A 21610-nucleotide genomic window follows, 5' to 3' on the forward strand; every position below is an offset into this window, starting at 1 on the left:
CTTGACGTTTTATTGAATTCCTTTCACTACATTCTGAAAGTAGAAGTGTTTTTTTTTCTAGCTGCAGTAATGGGGATTGAGTGAGGACATGTTAAGCCGCTGTCCTTGCTTATGGTGGGAGCCTCTCTACACTTCCCTTGGGTTCAGTGGAGGGGCGAGTCACCCATGGCATTAGCATGGAAGGCAAGTCGCCTGGGATACTGGCAGAGCCCACTAGCTTCAACTGGGATCCTCTATGAATATGGCTGCCATAGGGCCAGCCCACAGGCTGGCAGGTGAGTACAGGAGTGAAAGGCATGGGCCTTGCACTGCCAAAGGTTAGGATACCAAAGTCGGGCTGGTAGCCCCAGCGGAGGGACTTGAATTGACCATGGCCGCAGAGCTGATCACAAGGCTATTGAGTTATGGGGAACGAGCGACAAGGGCCGTGTGTAAAAGAGACAAACTGTCGTAATTGGTGATGGGATGCGTTTAATTTATTTTTATTTGTTTGTTTTTCTATACCGATGTTCAACTAGTATCAATGGAATCTATTAGCTTAGATTTCTTCTTTACAATAAAACTTTGTGACATGAGTAACTATGGAACATGAGTAAATTTGTAGCAAGGGTAGCTTTGGCATTATGTATTATAGGAGAGGAAGTGAAGCCATTATAACATGTATCCTGAAACCTGTAGCATGGGGAATTTTGTAACATGATAATCTTAGAAATAAGAGTATCTTTGGCAATTTGTATTATGGTAGAAGGAGTGTGGACCTTATAGTTTTGTAGCATATATGATAATATAATTGAGAGGAGGGCATTGCAAATTGTGGTAGAGATGGTGAAAAAATTGTTGCTTATAACAGTGCTGTTGAAATACATTGTAGTATGGTAGCCTGTGAAACAAGAAGACTTGATTTGTAGCGGGTTGGCCATTATGTGTGATTTTTGCGGTGATGTGGGAGGAGTAGTGCTGTGTCTGGTTTTTTTTTTTTGGGGGGGTGGGCTCGTTTTCGTGTGATTGGTGTTGGGGTGTGTGTGGTTGTAGGATATGCTTTGTTCCAGAGTGTTGGACCTGCGACTGTTATGGCTCTTGTTGAGGTTAGGTGGGTCATTTTTAGTGGGGGAGTTGGAATGAGTCCAGTGTTGGTGGAGCGGAGTGTTCTCTGGGCAGGTTGGAAGTGCATGATATGGCTCATCCAGTAGAATTTATCGGTGTATAGTGCTTTGTGGATGAGTGTTGGGGCTTTGTAATGAATTCTGTGAGGGATGGATAGCCAGTGTAGATTTTTGAGGATTGGTGAGATGTGTTCAGATCGTTTGGTGTTTGAGAGTGATCTTGTATGATACAAATTGTATTAGATTGCATCGTATTTGAATAATACTAAATAAAGCTGCGGACATTTGGAACTACTCTCTGTTCCACTTTGCTCTATTTGTTCGTAGGGTAGTAGTGGACTGCCTGTGCCACCACTATGTGCTAGTACTCCATTTGCTTCTAGGATTTGTAAACTTAGAAATCAAAGAACTTAGTCTTGCTGGAGTAATTTGACCTGCAGTGCAGGAAAAGCTACACCTGAATCTTGGGTATATCAGGGCAAACAGGGTGAGATATGATGGGGAGATGATGGGTTGAAGAAGGGGAGCTAAAGTGAAGGCCCTACATTATTTGAGCATCCTTCTACTTTAATAAGATAGTAATTCAGGTTTTAATATTCCTCGTCATGGTAAGAGTAGGTTGTGAAGGGCCTTATGCGGGGGTAGAGGGAGTACCTATTTGACCATATAAGTTTCCATAATCATTCTATCACCTGGAAAAGTAGAGGGCCAAAAAGAGACAGAGACATGAAGGGCAATAAAGCTTTGGTATATTATTAGATAGAATTGGCAGGAGGGGAAGGGGAGAGGCAGGGAGAATTTAGCACATTTCCTAGCATGGACTGAAGGATGACTCGTCTACACTTCATATCTTAGGACACAAGGAAGAGCAATATCTTGCATGTACTGCTAACAGGTGGGATATATTTCTAGTGCAGTGCATGGAGCTAAGGAAGGGAGAGGACTACAGCTAGAACAGTATAGGCAAAAGTATACAGCTGACAACTGGGATATATCCTTAGCAAGAGTAGTATAGGCAGGAATAACTGAGCAGATTGGTTGGGCCAAATAATCCTTATCTGTCAACATCTACTATATCACTACATATACACTGGCAGGATGGTATCTTGGTTTGCCTTGCACTAACAGCAGGGGGGGGGAAGAGAAGGCAAATGAGGAGGCAATCTTGGGGAGACTTTTGACTGCTAGTATTTTTTAATTCAATAATACACGATATCACCTCCTATTTAGATTTTAAAGTCTTCAATGAATGTGTTGATACCAATCAACATTGTACAGCAAGTGTCTCCAATCCTAAATTAATCTATAGGAATCTAATTTAAACTAGATGGAAATTTTTTTAAAAGAAAATTTTTGAGGAAAGAAGAGGAAGGTTTCATAAATTACATATATCACCACATCTAATGGTGTTTATGATTCTAAGAAACACGGTAGGACTAACCGCTCTTGCATATACTTGGTGCTTGAACAACCAAGGCTTCCGGTGTAATTGCTCAGTATTTTTGCAAAGAATTAAGTATCAAAATCTGTGAATCTGCAAGAACAAGCTTCGAGAGGACAGAAAAGAAAGACAAACAGGGAAGGGCGTCTGGACTGATCCGTGGTACTACAGGAATGAAAATTAACAGGTAAGAACTAATTTTCCTTTCCCTGTACGTACCCGGATCAGTCCAGACCGTGGGATGTACCAAAGCTTCCCTATCCCGGGTGGGACCGAGACAGTCCCGCTCGAAGCACTTGCCGCCCAAAAGAGCCAAAAAACCAGAGCCTGTACATCTAGAAGGTAGTATCGAGCAAAAGTATGAAGGGACGTTCATGTGGCACCCTGCAAATCTCGTGCGAGGAGAGCGATTGACTCTCCCGCCCAAGAAATAGCTTGAGAACGTAGCGAATGAGCTTTTAGGCCCTCCGGAACTGCCCGACCGTGGCAAAAATAGGCCGAGGAAATGGCTTCCTTCAACCACCGCGCAATAGTGGTCTTAGAAGCCGGTATGATCCGATTGGGAGCACTCCAGAGGACAAAGAGGTGGTCTGAGACCCGAAAGTCATTGGTGACTTGAAGATACCTGAGTAGAACTCTTTTGAAATCCAGTTTGCGAAGATTGCCGGCGGCGGTACCTGCAATCTCCTCTGGAGAGAACGCTGGGAGCTCTACTGACTGATTGACATGGAAGATGGAGACAATCATCGGCAAGAAAGACCACGTCCTGGGAGGCCTCGGAGCTCAAATCGGGGGGTAAGTCAAAAAAATCCAGCTCCCCAGCCCCAGGCAGATCCAAAACGGGAGCTGCAGAAAAATCCAAAATGGCCGCCATTCCCGGGCTTTGCCGACCCGGGAACGGCCTGGCCATGCGCTGGGGAATCAATCCCTGCGCTGGATTTGGCTGCCCTGTCGGGGAGGGACCTTCCTCACCCGGCAGGCAGGCTGAGCAGAGGTCACAGGCAAGGCAGGCTGCTGGCCGCAGCATCCGCACTGAGAGGAGCCGCGGATGAAGAAAAAGAAAGTAAAAATAGCCTTGATTGACAGCCTGCCGGCAGAAGTGAAGCAGGGGAGAGAAACCTGCTGACCCCTGCCTGCCTGCCGGTTCAAATCCCAGGCAAGTAAGAAATTTAAAAATTTGCCAATAAATTGTATTGCTGTTCCTTTTTAAAGTGAGATCTTATTTTTTTTTTCTTCAAACACAGACTGAGCACAGCAATGGAGCTCTAAGCTCCCTAGGCAGCCAGAGGGGAAGGAGACGAAAACTGGACCACCAGCTTCGGTCCCCACACATGGAAGCACTCACGGACTCAGGCTATGCTCCGCACAAGGAGCGAAGCCCCCCTGAGTCCTGCAAAAGCCAGGAGACGGGACCGTCTCCTGCACAAAAGAAAAGCTAAATTCCCTTTTTAGTATTTATTTATTTATTTTTATAGGAAGAAAACCAAACTAGATCCCTAAGGAAGAAGTACTTGCTTGATCCAAGAAGAAAGGAAGAAAAAGAAGGCTGACTTCCCTAGATCAGGAGACTGAAGGGTGAGCTGTTGCACCTGCTTGAGACAGACAAATACTGAAGGGTTACAGGATAGGCTCTGTCCTCATACAGGATACCCTTTCAGTTTTGTTCTGTCTCCACCTGCTGGAAAGGAGGCTCATCCCACGGTCTGGACTGATCCGGGTACGTACAGGGAACTTAAGGGATTCAGGTCACTCTAGCTCTGCACAGCTTCTTTTATTTATTTTTTCACTTGGTGGAATGGGTGGGGGGAGCGCGGGGTGAACTCACAGCTATGGCCAGCAGTATTGTTCCCCATGTTTAGTTAAGCATGTGAGTAGAAAACGTTACCCAGCTAACTTTACCCAGATCATTTTAACTTAGTACATTCAGCTGGAGACTTGTCCTGCTGAACATTCACATACAGTAATCTGGGTAACTTTACCAGATAACTTTGTCGTTCATCGGCCTTCTGAACATGGGCTTAATACATCTGCACCAGTGATGCAACAATGTTCAACTTTGAAGAGGAACAGTTTACAGATAGAACCATTGCCTTTTTGTGGCTGGTTCCATGCTCAGACTATCTGAATGTACTGTTTTTTTCTTTTAATAAATGCAATCAGAACATGCAATGGTGTGATATTGTCATAAATTACAGCAAATTAAACCCAGAACAATTATAAATTCAGATAACCTATTAATCTACAAGTCTTGATCTTGATGTAGACTATTCTTTCCACTATTAAATTAATATCTCCCTTGTACTGTTACTGGTAACCAGAGACGGATTTAGGATTTTGACGCCTTCAGACAGTTTTGGTGCTTTCGCCCTCCTGCCTCCTCTAAGGGTCTGCAGAGGGTTGTTCTCTTCTGAATCACATTCAGCAGAGTTGGAAGGCAGCAAATCTTAGCCAGCCTGCTGCCCTAAGCACAGGCATAATGGGTGCTAATTGACAAATGCAGAGCTGCTGGTAATGAAAGACATACAAAACAGAGACCCCATCAACTGGATAAGCTGCTAAACTCTACAGTAAGAACTGTGAAAATGGTCAAGAACAGATTAAAAGGTTTTAATAAGTTACTTAACCAGCTCCTTCAGGAAACTACTAAACTCTTGGCTTTTTCTGCTTGTGCATGGGAAACATTTTACTCTGCCAATAATTTTAGTACTAAAAAATTCTCTGCACTTGTGCACATTCATCTGTTCCTTCTGAACAATAAAAGCTAATAAAGTAATAAAAATTTCTGCTCTTTCAGGTTCAATAGTTTACTGATTAGGAACAATTTATAAAGCCTCAAGTACTTTAGAAAGTGACTTACCAGGTAATTACTGCAGGATTAGTCCCTGCTAACTTCCTTTTGGCATAGTTGACTTTTTGCATTGGATACCAGTTTATTTCAGCTATGTTCACTTCCTTGGTCCAGGTTCCTAGTTTCTTTAACTGCTTCAGCTCATTTTTCTGAAAAAGAAAAATGTAGTGCTTACCATCCAGTCCATTAGAAGGTAAACTTTACATTTCTACAATCATTTTTGGTTTCTAAATGTTTGGCCTTTGTACATTTTTGCCACCCACTCACCTCAACAAATCCTTGGAGAAAATTTCAAACTGTTTACTCCACAATAAACTAGTACTCAACCCCCAAAAGACAGAGATTTTCTGGATCGGGAAAAAAAGACATTGACCACTCCCTTCTGAAAGTAATTCTGAGTGGAACAACTCTTCTGTTCAGCTCAAATGTTTGGAGTCTTACTAGGCTCCCAACTCTTCGTTGAAGCTCAGGTCCAAGAAATAACTAAATCTGCCTTCTTCCATCTCTACCAATTCCAACTGATACTGGACAATGCCTCCTTAATAACTGCTATTCACGCTGCCAATTCTGTAATGAACTGTATTGTAGGAATCCCCAACACCCTGAACTGCTGCCTACAGCTTATTCAGCATTTCACTGCCTGCCTGATAAAGGTGGTCAAGCTTATGTACCACAATACCCAGTCTTGAAGAGGCTACACTGGTTATCAACACTCTACCAGATCAAACTCAAGATCATAACCCTGACCTATAAATCTCTTAATGAGCTAACGCCATCCTACTTCAGCAGCACCAATCTCTGTTGCAAGCCTTCCTTGTGGCCCCACCCCTGAGGACCTTGCTTCTAAGTCAACACTAGAAACAGAACCTTTGCTGGCTCTACCCCAACCTTCTGGAACTCTCTGTTCCCCAATCTCCTATCCTTCAGGAAACTACTAAAATCTTGGCTGTTTGAGGTAGTGTTTGGTCTTAGCCATTATCATAAACAATGGCAAGCACAGCACCTAATCCTCTCTAACACAGACTCATACTCCTGTCCAGAGCTGTAGCTATCCTAAGGCCAATATGGCCACGGCCATAGGCGCCAACCACCATGGAGCGCCACTCATAATGTGGCTTACAGGTTGCCTTCCCTTCTCCCCATAAAACCTTGGTCCTCTACAGCTCTGCCGCAGCCGGGAGAAGATGAACTGCTCTGCCTGCTCATGGTGTCCCCCCCCTCCCCTTAGCATCCTCTTTGAAGAGCGAGGCGGGAAAACGCTGTCAGAACAAAAATACAAATGCTGCTGACCCGCCAAGGTGGCCTGCACAGGACATGTCTCCCTCTGCATTTAATTGCGTGCCTCTCCTGTCCGGCACTCAGCAGCAGGAGCAGCACGGCTCGCGAGACTGCCAGAAGAATTAAGTTTTCCACTCTTCCCTCCCAGACAGAAGCATGAGGAGCAGCATGGTCCGCAGGCCAAAACATGCAGCTTTAGGAGCAGGAGCAGTGCCAACTTGAGAATAGGAGGAGAGTCTGGTGGGCCCTGGGACTGGAGGCTGCTGCTACTGCTCTTTGTGCTTCCAGAAGGAGGGAAATGAGAGAGAGAGCGGTCTGTGTGCATATGTGATTGAGCATGGCACAGAAAGAGCGTTTTTGTGTTTGACTGAATATGGCAGAGAGAGGCAAGTGTGTCTGATTGAGCATGGCAGACAGCAAGAGTGAATTTGTGTGTGTGTGGCGTGCGCACGTGACTGAGCATGGCAGAGAATGAGTGCATGTGTGTGTGAAACTGAGCACAGCAGAGAGCGAGTGTGGGGGTGTGTGTGTGTGTGTATAATACTGATCGAGTACGCGTGCGTGTGTGTACGTGGCAGAGCGCGAGTGCCCACCCATCTGTGTATGTGTGAAATTAAGTGTGGCAGACAGCGAGTATGTGTGTGTGCATGCGCGTGAGATGGAGCATAGCAGAGATCGAGTGTGTACGTGCTTGAGATTACCCTATATACTTGTGTATAAGTCTATCTCATGTATAAGTCGAGGGACTTTTTTGGGCCTCAAAATGAAGAATTATTTGTCACCTGTGGATAAGTCGAGGGTAAAACCTAGGGGGGGGGCTTATGAAATGGTGAAATCATACTAAGAAACAAACTGATTACTTAAGAAAATTGCTTTTATCTTAATCTCCCCCCTCATCCCCTTACCCTCCCCCATTTCAGATTTCCACAGCTGGGTCAATGAGAATCTACTAACTCTTCCAGGGTTACTTTGGGGTCATTATCACAGAGGAAATCACTATAGATAGTAAAGTAGTTCGTTTGGAAATAGTTTCTATTTCCCCTAACTTTGTGGAGTATTTGGTTAAGTTCATAAATATTTGCTCAGTTCTATGGAACCTGTATGGGTCTGAGGTTTTCCCGGATGTTGGGGGATAGATATTCAGTCAGTACCCACACCTCTGTTACTAAGTTCAGCTGTTTCTGAGATTGTTGCTTGGCCAATAAAAATTCCATAGTAAAGAGGCGCATCAACTTTTGGAACCAAATTTCCGGAGATGCTGCTACCATGGATATCCAGTTTAACAGAATAACTTTTTTACCTAGCAGGCCCGTTTTTGCTATTAAAAGGTGGTGGGGGGACTGTGGCTTTATGTCACTTGAGAGGGGTCCACCAAATAACCAGGTGTGCAGATTAGAGGGCAATTTTTGTTTGGTATTGAGTTGGGCTTTAGTGTGTACCTTGCGCCAAAAAGTTTGAATATGGGGGCACGTCCAAAACATGTGAATATAGTCTCCAGATGACAATGAACTTGTGGTCGCTCAGGCGTGTTTTCCCTTCTCCCCCGCAGGGTCCTAATGGCACGCTTTGAACCACGTGGTTCTAAATGTGCCAATCAGACCCTCGCTTGGGAGGAGGGAGGACGTGCTGTGCAGCCTCAAGTCCCGTCGTTGTTCTGATAGCAGCGAGTGGGTGAGATAAGAAATAGGGAAGGGGTGCAGAGGAGAAGCTGTCTGAATGCCTCAATGGAACACCATGGGATAAGGAGGGAGGTTGTACCTTAGTAACTGCAAGTGCCATCGTTGTTCTCATGGCAGCGCGTGAGTTAAGAGATCAGGAGGAGGAGCGCGCAAACAATTCAATCATGCATCTTGAATTATAGTACTGGCATTAATGTGGATTGACCCGTGGATAAAACGACCATGATTTTAAGGACTGATTTTTGGGGTAAAAGTTTTCGACTTATATATGAGTATATACGTTAAGCATGGGAAACAGGGAGGAGAAGTTTGAATGTAACAATTTCCTACTTTCTGCTGTTAATCCATGACAAATATCAGGGCATCTGGAAATCAAGTTCCCAGGTATGGAACGCAAAGGATTCTTTTTTTAATCTTTACATTTTTTAAATTATTGGGTGTTATTTGATGTATCTGCTGTTTTGAAATATCTTATTGATGTTTGGAAAAGTTTAATAAGTTTTAAATTATTGGATGTTCTTATTCATTAGCTATTTTGAAATATATATTATTTTTATTAGTATGGTTTTACTATTATGACTGATGTTTTGTATTTCTTGATTTTATTGTTTTATGATGAATAGTGATTTTTCTGCTTTTCCAATTTTGTACTGTATACAGAGTTTGGCTTGTAGTTTCCAGTTCAGTTTTTGTCTGCATGTTTCTATTATTATTTTATGGTCACTTTATTCTGTATTTGAGTCTCTCTGTTCTGATTGTTTGATCCAGGTAAGGGATTCTTCTAGCTTGTTGTTTCTGTGTAGGGATCTGTAGTAGCTTAGCTTGTTCTGTTTTCATAATTGAAGGTGAATTGGCGTTTTAGGACCTGGTGTAATATTTTGCAGTGCTGTGTTTTCACAGGTAGGATATTTACTTTTTTGAGTGCTGGCAGCTAGTGCGTTTTAGTATAGTAGGTTTACTGTATTGAAATTGTAATTCAGTTTACTCATAGCATTCTCAGGATCAAGCCCATACCCAGCATGTGTTATGACAGGCTTAATACTATATGGGCTCCAAGAGTCTTTTTTGCAAGGTTGGCACCACAGCAGTACATGTAAATATAATATGCATGTTATAATAGTTTTGCCTCAGAAGACTGTATTTTGAATGTTCTTTTTCATATATTCTAAATGCATAATTTGTAATTGTGTTTTGGGAGGGTGAGACTGGTGTGGAGTGCAGGGCTTTAAGGGGGAGGGTGGAACTGGCAAGCAATATATTGGAATTTAATTTTGAAATTCCCGAATATGCTTTATGATAGCAGGCGCAAAGTCTGTGGGTGTGCAAGGACTCATGGTTCTGGCTGCCCATCAGATTTTTAAAGAGAAACTTCATGGGCAGTTTCCCAGCCTCTTACATTAAGTACATTGGATGTTTGATGATATTGAGAATTCTGATCTATCCATAAGATACAGATAAAAATTATTTTCCATGCTCATTATTCCAACATTAGATACCTAACATTTAAATCTGGTGAATAATATTTGATGCATGGATATATAAATATTTATTTTGTTTGTGACTCTTTTGATAGCTATGAGTTGTAATCTGTATGTAATTTTGTATTCCACCTAAAGCTGAGCATAGCGGACTATACATTTTTTAAATAAAGCTCATGGTGCCAGGATCCTCATATTGGGCCCAATTGAGCTGGAGACCCAAAGGACCAGGAGGAAACTACTGGGTCAAAATTAAAAATAGAATTTAAAGCTCTCTATATTTAACAGAGGCTCCTGCCTTGTGGTGGTATATGTTGTGTTCATGGTGAGGGTGCACTTTTTCACTTCACCATAGGTATCAAATTGCCTGGCTATGGTCCTGCTCCTGTCAACTATACTTCCCAAGTCATGAAGAAAACCCCGTTATCTTGCCTACACAGGTCTTCTAAACAAATCAGAATAATCAATCCAAACACAAAGTCCCGCTCACTGCTCACTTCCCCTATCATGCCACGACTCAGTTCAACCTCCCAGAACTTAGGCATCAATGTACTAATTAAATATTCTCTCTCTCGCTCACTTCTTGACCTATTATAATGTATCTTGCCTATTAATTGTAACTCGCTTTGAATTCTCTTGGTGGAAAAGCAAGTCAAATTAACAAACGATGTTGATGAGATCTGAAATTCTAAACAGTAACGACTTTGCAAGGTTCCAGCCCATTGTGTACTTTTCTCCTGTACCTTACCTGCCGTTTTCATGTACCTCGCCTCAACTGCTACACTACATTTTGAGGCAGTCTTTAAAAGGTAATCTGTGCTAGGGAGACAAATTTATTCACAGTAGCTGAAGTCATTATTAGATGCTAACAAATGTTGAACTAAAGGGGGCCACTATAGTTCCATTATCCTTTGTGGCCCCTGGAGTTTCAACCTGGAACTGGTTATCTGCTTTTCAAATAAAGATTTTTTGACCCAAATTTATGCTTGCAGGAGACTCTTTTGTAAGCCCATCTCAATTGCTTTAACACCTTTTTGAAGCAGTCTCTGAAAAGTAATCTGTGCTACCTAGTTTCCACCTATCCTACTTACATTTTATCATTTATTTATCGCACTACATAAGAACATGCCATGCTGGGTGAGACCAAGGGTCCATCAAGCCCAGCATCCTGTTTCCAACAGAGGCCAAACCAGGCCACATGAACCTGGCAAGTACCCAAAAACTAAGTCTATCCCATGCTACTGATGCTAGTAATAGCAGTGGCTATTTTCTAACTCAGCTTCATTAATAGCTGGTAATGGACTTCTGCTCCAGTTTTCCAAACCTTTTTTAAATCCAGCTACATTAAGTGCTGGGTTAGGGCTGTTCAGCCTGGAGAAGAGACAGCTGAGGGAGGATATGAGAGAGGTCTGTAAAATAATAAAAAGACTTGAACGGGTAAATGTCAATTGGTTATTTACTTGTTCCAATAATACAAGGACTAGAGGGGTACACTATGAAGTTAGCAAGTAGCACATTAAAAAAAATTGTAGAAAATTAATTTTTCACTCAATGCACAATTAAGCTCAGAATTCATTGCCAAAGGCTGGTAAATAATTGGCATGACAAGTAGGTGTATTAACAGCATGACCCCCAAGGTGATATACTGGGGCAAAGCAGGTAGGCAGAGTGGTAGCAGCAAGACCTCTAAAGTTGTAAATATGGGGCATGGCAGGTAGGAAGAATAGTAGCAACAAGACTCCAAAGGTGGCATATCAGGGGCATAGCAGGTAAGTAGAGCAGTGCAGCGAAACCCCTAAAATGGCACGTTAGCTAGGAATGTGGCAGCAGGAACCCTAAAGTAGTATAGTGAGGATATAGCAGGTAGGTACTCCTAAGTTGATACAGCTATGGCATGGCAGGAAGGCGTAGCAGAAGCAAGATGCCCATGAAAGTATATCAGGGGCACAGGAGGTAGGCAGAGCAGTAGCAGTAACACCCCTAAGGGTAGTATATAAGGGGCATGGTAAGAACATAAGAAGTTGCCTTACTGGGTCAGACCAAGAGACCATCAAGCCCACATCTTTTTCCAACAGTTGCCAATTGAGACTGTAAGACCCTGGCAACTACTCAAACATGAACTAGATCCCATTCCATTGATGCCAGTAATAAGCAGTGGCTATTTCCTAAGTCACCATGACTAATACCAGTTTATGGACTTCTCCAGGAACTTATCCAAATGTTTTATAAACCCAGCTACACTAACTGCCTTTACCACATCTTCTGGCAAAGTGTGCCATGAGACTCCTTAGAAAATTAAAAAGTCAGGAGATAGGAGGCAATGTCCTATTGTGAATAGCAAACTGGTTAAAAGATAGGAAGCAGAAAGAAAGACTAAAAGGTCAGTTTTTCAGTGAAAAGAGTAAAACAAACAGTGGTGTGCCTCAAGGATCTGTACTGGGACCAGTGATTTTTTATATTTAAATGATCTAGAAAAAAGAACAGCAAGTGAAGTTATTACCTTTGCAGACAATACAAAATTATTCCAAGTTGTTAAATCACAAGTGGATTATGAAAAATTGCAGGAGGCTCTTGTGAGGCTGGAAGACTGGGGATTTAAATGGCAGATGAAATTTAATATGGTCAAGTGCAAAGTGATGCATTTGGGAAAAAGTAACCACACTGTGGTTACTACTCAATGTTAGGTCTATATTAGGAGTTACTGCCCAGGAAAAGGACTTGGGCGCCAAAGTGGACAATGCTTTGAAATCCTCTTTTCAGTGGGCGGTAGCGATCAAAAATGTAAACATTATTAGGAATTGTTAGGAAAAGAATGGAGAATAAAATTGTGATCATACTACCCCTTTATTGCTCCAAGATGAAGTCTGACAGAGTACTGCGTACAGTTCGGGTCACCGCACCTCAAAAAGGTGTAGTTGTGATGGAGAAGGTACAGAGAAGGGAAACCAAAATGATAAAGGGGATGGAACAGCTCCTCTATGAGGAAAGGCTAAAGAGGTTAGGACTTTTCAGCTTGGAGAAGAGACAGCTGAGGGAGGATATGATAGAGGTGTTTAAAATCATGAGAGGTATAGAACAAGTAAATGTGAATCTGTTATTTACGTTTTTGGATAATAGAAAGACTAGGGGGCACTCCATGAAGTTAGCATGTGGCACATTTAAGACTAATTGGAGAAAGTCCTTTTTCACTCAACGCACAACTAAACTCTGGAATTTGGTTGCCAGAGGACATGGTTAGTTCAATTAGTAGCTGGGTTTAAGAAAGGATTGGATAAGTTCTTGGAGGGGGAAGTCCATTACCTGCTATTAATTAAGTTGACTTAGAAAATAGTCACTGCTATTACTAGCAACAGATGCATGGGATAGACTTAGTTTTGGGGTATTTGCCAGGTCCTTATGGCCTGGATTGGCCACTGTTGGAGAAAAGATGCTGGACTTGATGGACCCCTGGTCTGACCCAGTATAGAATGTTCTTATGTTCTTAATTATCAGACTCCACAGCTCGTTATAATTTATACTACTTTTGTGAATTTGAAAACTAATGAACAAGGTGCAATAATTTATGAGTATGGCAAAAAAGTGTTTGCATCATGGGAAACTGCCAACAAAATCTAATGTTACATAAAAGAATTAAATACAACAAATGGCAGCAAGCAACACTTTCCTGGTCAGGCACCACTCTTCAATTCAATCTTGGGATCCAGATGCCAAAAGTCAAAACAAATGATAAATAATATTTGAAAAGAACATAAAAGGAAATGGTGCATTACCTTCCAATCCAGACATGGCTCTTTTACAAAAATATCCATGGTGTTGATGAGCAGGTCTGGATCTGTGCGAAAGGCTCTTAGTGCATGTGCCATCACACTGTCAATGAGACCAGACTCCTTCATTGGCAACATCAGCTGCACAATCTGACGTGTTAGACGGAAAGGCATCAGCTCAGGCACAGGCAGGAACTTCAGGAGGGGAAAAAAAAAAAAAAAGGACAAGTTATCAACATGGACAACAGAAGAAAACCTTGAAACTGATCAATTACAAAGATCTGGGCCATGACCTTGCACTACACATTGGTGCATATACATGGAAAAGTGTAAAGCAAGTGTCTCCCATTGCTACAGAAATTTAACATTTTCTGTGACTATGGCATTCAATGGGATTTTCTTATTCATAATGACTTTTTTCATGTTTGGAAACCCAGAATTCTATGCTCTACCCTATTAATTTTCTAGGATTCTGCCAGTTCCTCTACCTCGTCAGACGATATTTACCCAGCCACTAACCACTTGCTTCCTTGAGGGGTACTTTTTTTTAAAAATTTTAAGTCTTAAACTATTTGTATTCTCCTATCTTCTCCAGGTAACTTGGCTGGGTGATAAAAGTCCCCTTGTTGGGCTGAAAAGGAAAGTCTTTTCTGATTTTTGCAGTGCCATTCCCTCCCCTCCAGATCCCAAATGCATCATCTCCATGCCATACTTGAGCACCAGTGGAAAGCAGACTGGAAAACAAATTTCCACTGTGCACAGGCAGAGCTGTAGACGAGTTAAGAGGCTACTCTGAAGCAGCAGGATTAGACTGACTCTTCAAAATATCAACATTTCTGTTTCCTGGTTTATTGATTTCTCTTTAGGTCTGGTTTCCAGGGCTCCTTTTTATATCTTGTGTGCTTTTTTAAATTAAAAGTTTGCACCTTTAATTATAGAACTGCTCTCTTTTTACAGTCTGAGTCCATTTTTCCTGAATTTGTAACTCACCTCAATCTGAAATTTGGAATGCCAATCAAGTAAATCGAAAACTCATATACAAAATCCAGTTCTTGCTATACTCTTGCAGTATATGCCAAGTCAGCATGGGAATCTGCCAAGGTCAGAACCAGCGCAATGACCTGATTTATTGTGATCCATAAAGGGGGGAGTGGCCATAGAGAAGCTTTTAGAATCTTTAAACACCAATACTGCTTCGACAACAAACTAAAAATTGGAATGAAAAAAAGACAGATCTTAATTTTGTTTGTTTTATATGGAATTCAAATTATCTAGCCTAGCACTGTTTGTAAACAGAGTTGGTTTCAGATTTCCCACTCTTAAAAAATAAAACTGATTTGGTATATCATGAGCAATAAAAGTTTGATTTAAAATCTTCCTAGCTACAATTTGATGAGTAGCAGCAGTATGCAAGTGAAACTGTTTCAGCCTAGCCCCACTTTCCGCATTCCAGGAATATCCCTAAAGGATAAGCAATTTATGGACCTCAGTGTAAAGCAGTTATGCAGGAATACCTGTGTAGCTGATCCAAATGCATGCCCGAAGTCTATTCCCACCATGCCACCCGTTTCCTTGTTAATCAAGAAGTTGGACAGGTGCCGATCTCCAATACCAAGAATCCAGTGACTGATGCAAATTAATGCCTGGGAGCTGGCAAAATGGGATCGTAGTGCCAGAAAGGCCTCAGGAGTAGTGCTCATCTTGACGAAGACTCTCCTGAAGCAATGCAAAGCAAAATGCCAAGTCTGTACTCTCTGCCAATGGCACAGGAAGCAGATTTCACAACCAAAAGAAAGCACTGCTCACCTTAAAAGATCTCCTGGCACCAGACTTTCTCTGGTTTTGAAAGACTTGACTGTTTCCATATAGCTAGCTTTTCTGCAAGTTAGAATAATAGGTTTGTTAAGTTAAGCAATGATAGCATTTGGGACTTTTTCCATCCCAAACAACATACATCTTTTCCAAAGATGCATGCATTTCAATGTAGTTTCACTGGCACATAACCACAGGTTGAGAAAGCAAAAGTTTTATCTGGGGCAAGTGCACCAGCTCAGCCATCAGGGCATACAAAAGACTAAAGCAGTTTAAATTATGTGGGTACATGCACAAAAATCCCCATGGACTGTGCACCTCTGCTTTCTACAGGCAGAGGAAAGATGGACAAAGTACAAGCGTGGATCTGAAATTACCATTCTGTGTGCGTGTTTTACTCCCCTGACCTATGCACACCCTCAGTAACGCCCCCTTCATAACTCGGCATAGAGAACGCACACTGCTAACTCCCATGAACTGCTCAGCTGCTCTGCAGAAGGCAGCTTTCAGACAGGGCCAATTTAACCTGAGAAATGGCTGTAAATAGTGGGGGGAAAGGTGAAAGTAAACCAAAGAATAATTTATAGTAATATTACATAGGAATATGTGACCATAAAGGAAAACTGGTTCTTACCTGCTAATTTTCGTTCCTGTAGTACCACGGATCAGTTCAGACAGCTGGGTTTTGCCTCCCCTCCAGCAGATGGAGACAGAGAAGTTTTTGACTGACACTGCCAGTTAAGTTGAGGTGCCACCTGCAGTCTGCCAATACTGAACTGTACCCAAGCCAGATTAATAGCAAAAAACAGCCACACTAATTATGTACAATTGCTCCCCAAACAAGCAGAGGGAAGAAGAAACCTTGTATATTGAAGAACTCTTGCCCGCACCACAAACCTGCGTGGGACCAGAAACTGAAACCTAACACTGATCGAGCTGGACTCTCAACTGCATATTGGGCGAGAGTCTGGACGATCTATGGTACTACAGAAATGAAAATTAACAGGTAAGAACCAATTTTCCTTTCCCTGTACATACCCGGATCAGTCCAGACAGCTGGGATGTACCAAAGCTTTCTCACACTGGGTGGGACCCAGAGAGTTCCACTCGAAGCACACAGTTATCAAAACCTGAGACCTGGACATACAGATGGTAATGTCTGGCAAAAGTGTGCAAAGATTTCCAAGTGGCCGCCCTACAAATTTCCTGTGGCGAAACTTGACACTCAACCCAAGAGGCTGCTTGCGACCGGGTAGAATGAGTGTGAAGTCCATTAGGCACCGGTCACCCTTTGGCAATGTACATCGAGCTGATAGCCTCCTTCAGCCACCAAGCAATAGTGGCCGTAGAAGCCTTCTGCCCCCGCCGGGGGCCACCCCAGAGTTCAAACAGATGATCCGACTTGCGAAAACTGTTACTAACCTCGAAGTAACATAACAGAACCCGTCACACGTCCAACCGAAGTAAATCTCTGGACTGAGGGGTGGTAGGGCCTGACACAGGGGAAGGAAGGGAGCTTCACAGACTGATTCAAATGAAAAGATGACAGAACATTAGGTAAAAAGGAGGGAACAGTCCTCAAAAGCACACCGGAATCAGAAATCCTCAAGAAGGGTTCTCTGCAGGATAAAGCCTGAAGTTCTGACACCTGACGAGCTGATGATATAGCCACCAGGAAAATCACTTTCAAAGTAAGATCTTTCAGTGTTGCACATTTCAAAAGCTCAAATGGTGATGTACACAAACCCAGATTGAGACTCCAGGAACGACAGGGATTCCAGACGGGTGGACGTGATATTTAACTCCCCGCAGGCAGCACACGATGACTGGGTGCACTGCCAAGCGAACTCTGCGTACCTTACCCCAAAAACAAGCCAGGGCCGCCACCTGAATGCTCAGGGAATTAAAGGATAAGTCTTTGGCCAGACCAGCCTGCAAAAAAGCCAAGACATCGCCCACAGAGGCACGAGTGGGGGCCACCTCGTGTTCCACGCACCAAGACTGAACAACACCCCACACCCTGACATATGCCAGGGAGGTAGAGGTCTTTCTAGACTGCAAAAGGGTAGCAACCACTGCATCCGAATAACCTTTACTCCTTAAGTGTTCCCTCTCAAAAGCCATGCCCGCTAGACAAAAGCGATTTGCTCCTTCCAAACACATAGGACCTTGTCGGAGGAGATCCAGCCGGAGCAGATACCTTAATGGACCGTCCACCGCTAGGTTTACCAGGTCTGCAAATCACGGCTGCCTCAGCCATTCCGGCACTACAAGGATGATGTCCCCTTGGTGAATCTCTACTCTGCACAACACCTTGCCGATTAGCGGCCACGGCGGAAACACGAACAGCAGAACATCCAACGGCCAAGGGAGGACCAGAGTGTCCACCCCTTCTGCGCCCATCTCCTGACGCCGACTGAAGAATCTTGGTGCCTTGGCGTTGCGAAATGTCGCCATCAGATCCATGTAGGTGCAGCCCAACCTGCTGCATATAAGGCGAAAAGCCTCCTCCAACAGCATCCATTCTCCGGGATCCAGGTGGTGCCGACTCAGGAAGTCCGCCTGAACATTGTCCACACCCGCAATATGAGAGACTGCTATCCTTTCCTGATGCAGTTCCGCCCAATTCCCGGGCTTCCAGGGCTACTGCTCTGCTCTTGGTGCCTCCCTGGCGATTTATATAAGCCACTGTTGTCGCACTGTTTGACAGGGCCCTTACCGAATGGTCTTGCAGCAGAGGAAGAAGAGCTTGAAGAGCAAGATGCACAGCTCTGGTCTCCAACCGATTGGCCATGAGGACTCCATCTTTGACCATTGGCCCTGGACTGATCTGCCTTGGCAGTCTGCACCCCAACTGGAAAGATTGGCATCCATGGTCACTATCACCCAAGAGGGAACCTCCAAGTCTACCCCTCTGCAAAGCCTGTCTGGGGTGAGCCACCAGGTGAGACTGGACCGCGCAGAATCAATAAGTGGAAGCGGTAGCTGAAACTGCTCGGAGACTGGGTCCCAACGGGATAGTAAAGCTGACTGAAGAGGCCTCATATGAGCAAAGACCCAGGACTAAGTCCAGGGTTGTCGCCATCGATCCAAGAGCCTGCAGATAATCCCAGACTCTGGGAATGTGCATAGTCAACAGCGAGCAAACTTGAGCCTGCAACTTGTGGATCTGCTCCTCGGTGAGAAACACCTTGCCCGACCTTGTGTCAAAAAGGGCCCCCAGGAACTCCAAGGTCTGGGAGGGAACTGACTCTTGGCCGAATTGACTATCCACCCCAGAGACTGCAAGAGGCACAGGACTCGATCCACCGCCTCTTGCCAAAGGGACTCTGATTTCCCCCAAATCAACCAGTCTTCCAAATACGGATGAACCAGAACTCCATGCTTCTGAAGGGCAGCTGCCACCACCACCATCACCTTGGTAAAGGTCCTGGGCTCTGTTGCTAGGCTGAAAGGCAGGGTGCAAAACTGGAAGTGTTCCCCCAGAATCATGAAACGAAGGAATCTTTGATGGTCAGGCTGAATTCCAATGTGCAGGTAAGCCTCCATCAAGTCCAAGGATGCGAGAAACTCTCCTCTGTGAACCGCTGTGATTACCAACTGCAAGGTCTCCATGCGAAAGCACAGCACCCGAAGAGCCCTGTTCACATTCTTCAAATCAAGGATGGGCCGGAAAGTACCTTCCTTCTTTGGTACCACAAAGTAGCTGGAGTACCTGCCTGTCCATTGCTCTGCTGGGGGTACTGGCACTATGGCCCCCATTTCTTGGAGGCGACTGATGGTGGCCCGTATGGCCAACACTTTTTGCTATAAGAGCATGTGGAGACAAGAAAACGATCCCTTAGAGGCTGAGCAAATTCTAAAGTATAACCTTGACTTATATCCAAGACCCACTGGTCAGATGTAACCTTGGGTCCACTCCTCATAAAAGAGAGCCAGCCGACCTCTTATTAGTGACACTGAGGAGGGGACCAGCCTCGCCTCATTGGGAAGACTTTGTACCACCCAAGCCCTGGGCAGTACCTTCTCTGCTGGGCCGGCGACCTCGAAAGGGCTGACCCCAAGAGTGCTGCCTGCTCGATGGCTGTCTGGACGAAGAACCTGACGATCTAGAGGCCCAAAACCTATGATTTCCCTGAAACAGAGGACGAGAGGTAAAGGAAGGCCTTGACCTGGGCTTATCTTCAGGCAACCTATGAACTTTGTTCTCCCCAAGGATTTAATCATCTCCTCCAACTCCTTACCAAACAGTAGCTTGTCCTTAAAAGGCAGAGAGCAGAGCTGTGATTTGGAGGAGATGTCCGCCGCCCAATTCCTCAGCCAAAGGAGTCTGCGAGCAGAAACAGTGGACATCATGGTTCTACCGGAGGTCCGCAGAAGATTGTACAATGCATCTGCAGTATAGGCCACCATGGCCTCCAGCTGCTCCGCCTAGAGGGATTCCGCTTCTGAGAGGACCTTATTCATTTGGAGCTGCTGCACCCAATGAAGGCCTGCCCGCAACATAAAACTGCTACAGATAGCAGCCCGAGCCCCAAGAGCAGAGACCTCGAAAATCTTTTTGAGGTGAACCTCTTAGCTTCCTATCCTGAAGGTCCTTGAGCGCTGCAGAACCAGTGACCGGAATAGTCGTCTTCTTAGTGACGGCGGACACAGCCGCATCCACCGTTGGAATCCTGAAAAGATCCACCGCCTCATCCGGAAGCGGGTATAACTTCTCCATGGCTCTGCTCACCTTCAACCCGGCATCTGGAGTGTCCCACTCCCTGAAGAGCAGGGCACTGACAGATATGTGAAAGGGAAAAGCCACAGTGGGGCCCCTATGCCCTAACATCACCGGATCTATGGCCCCTAGCCCCGAGCTCTATTGCGGGGCCTCAATACCTAACTTCTCAAGCACGGCAGGAATTAGGGGGGCTAGTTCTTCAGTGCGAAATAAACGAACCACCCTGGAGTCATCCCCTGCAAGGCCTGACGCATCAGGAAGGGACTGGTCTGGGTCCTGATGCCCTGCATCTGGAGACACCCCCCCCCCCGGGGGAACTGGGGGAAGAATCCGCAGGCGGGGGAAGGGGGGTTCAGAACGAACTGGCCAATCCCCTTTGCAGGCCCCTGATCCCTCCGGGGCCCCAAGCTTAGTGGGAGCCACCGGGGACACTTGGTCCTTTGGCCCTGAGAGCCCCTTTATGGCTGCAGCGCCTGGAAAATCGACTCGCTTTGAAAACCCTGCTGAGAAAGCGTATAAAATCAGCAGAAACCGAGGAGTCATCAGAGCTCCGTGGAAAAATCTCCGGCCGCATCCAATCGGTCTGCTCCAGCGCCCTGAGGCTGCGGCGACAACGAGGGGGGGATCCCCCTCCCCTTCCATGGGCCGCGCGAACCCAGCCAAAATGGCCTCCATTCCCGCGCTAAGTGGATATGGGTCCCCCGAGGGCTTTCGCACCGAAGCGAGCCTACTAGGCTCCTGGCGTGAAAAAGGCATCCCCACAACAGCCGCTCCAGAGCGACCCTCCCACTGGGGAGGCACTCCGCGCAAAGGCTGTCACACGAAAGTCACATGCGTGTGGCCCCATAGGCAGCACAGGCTGCACCATACGGCATGGTCTGAACCCCGAAGAAGGCAGCACCTGAAGGAGCAGGGGAGCCGAGACACCAGAGCTGGGATGCGCTGTCCTACCTGCAGAAACGGTGAAAACGAAAAACGTTTTTTTTAAAACACCTGTTAAAGAGTGCCTAGATGCAGTTTCCTACCGTCCCCTGGCAGGGTGAGTGAACCGGGCTTCCCGGTGTCAACCCTGGCGGCTACTTCGTTTTAACATACTTCGTTATGTTAAAACTTAGTTATTTATATCTTATTTTGTTAATCGTATGCTTTTGCTCTCTACTCTCCCACTCTGTAATCTCCCTGTTCATTGTAATTCTATCTTCATAGTTTATTGGTTACCCCTCGTTTCAATGTAAACCGGTACGATAAGACACTAGTCTTGAGTATCGGTATATCAAAAGTATTTAAATAAAATAAAAAAAAAATACTGGAATGGGGCGAGCGGAAAGATCTCTGACCCTCTGCCTGAATGCCTCAACTACCAGAGGGTATGGTCCCCTGGGATCTAGCAACCCTCTGGGAAGCTGAAGACTTCAGAGGCCAAATGTTCTTTTTATTTTCTTCCTTTTTTTTTTTTTTTTTTTAACTCAGACTTCTGAGAT

General features: G+C 44.7%; 1 protein-coding gene across 2 annotated transcripts in view; it reads right to left on the reverse strand.

The window, feature by feature from the left end:
* The window catches only part of PRKDC (protein kinase, DNA-activated, catalytic subunit), a 683602-nt gene that overhangs the window by 11527 nt on the left and 650465 nt on the right, over positions 1–21610 (reverse strand). For both annotated transcript variants that reach the window (XM_029591248.1, XM_029591249.1), the window contains 4 exons: positions 15398–15469; positions 15106–15307; positions 13598–13786; positions 5402–5541 (listed from right to left, as the gene is read on the reverse strand). In XM_029591248.1, coding sequence (XP_029447108.1) covers positions 5402–5541; positions 13598–13786; positions 15106–15307; positions 15398–15469 — 603 coding nt within the window. The remainder of the gene's footprint in view (positions 1–5401; positions 5542–13597; positions 13787–15105; positions 15308–15397; positions 15470–21610) is intronic.

The sequence above is a fragment of the Rhinatrema bivittatum genome, chromosome 2 (genome assembly GCF_901001135.1).
Source record: "Rhinatrema bivittatum chromosome 2, aRhiBiv1.1, whole genome shotgun sequence".
Classification (NCBI taxonomy): Eukaryota; Metazoa; Chordata; class Amphibia; order Gymnophiona; family Rhinatrematidae; genus Rhinatrema; species Rhinatrema bivittatum.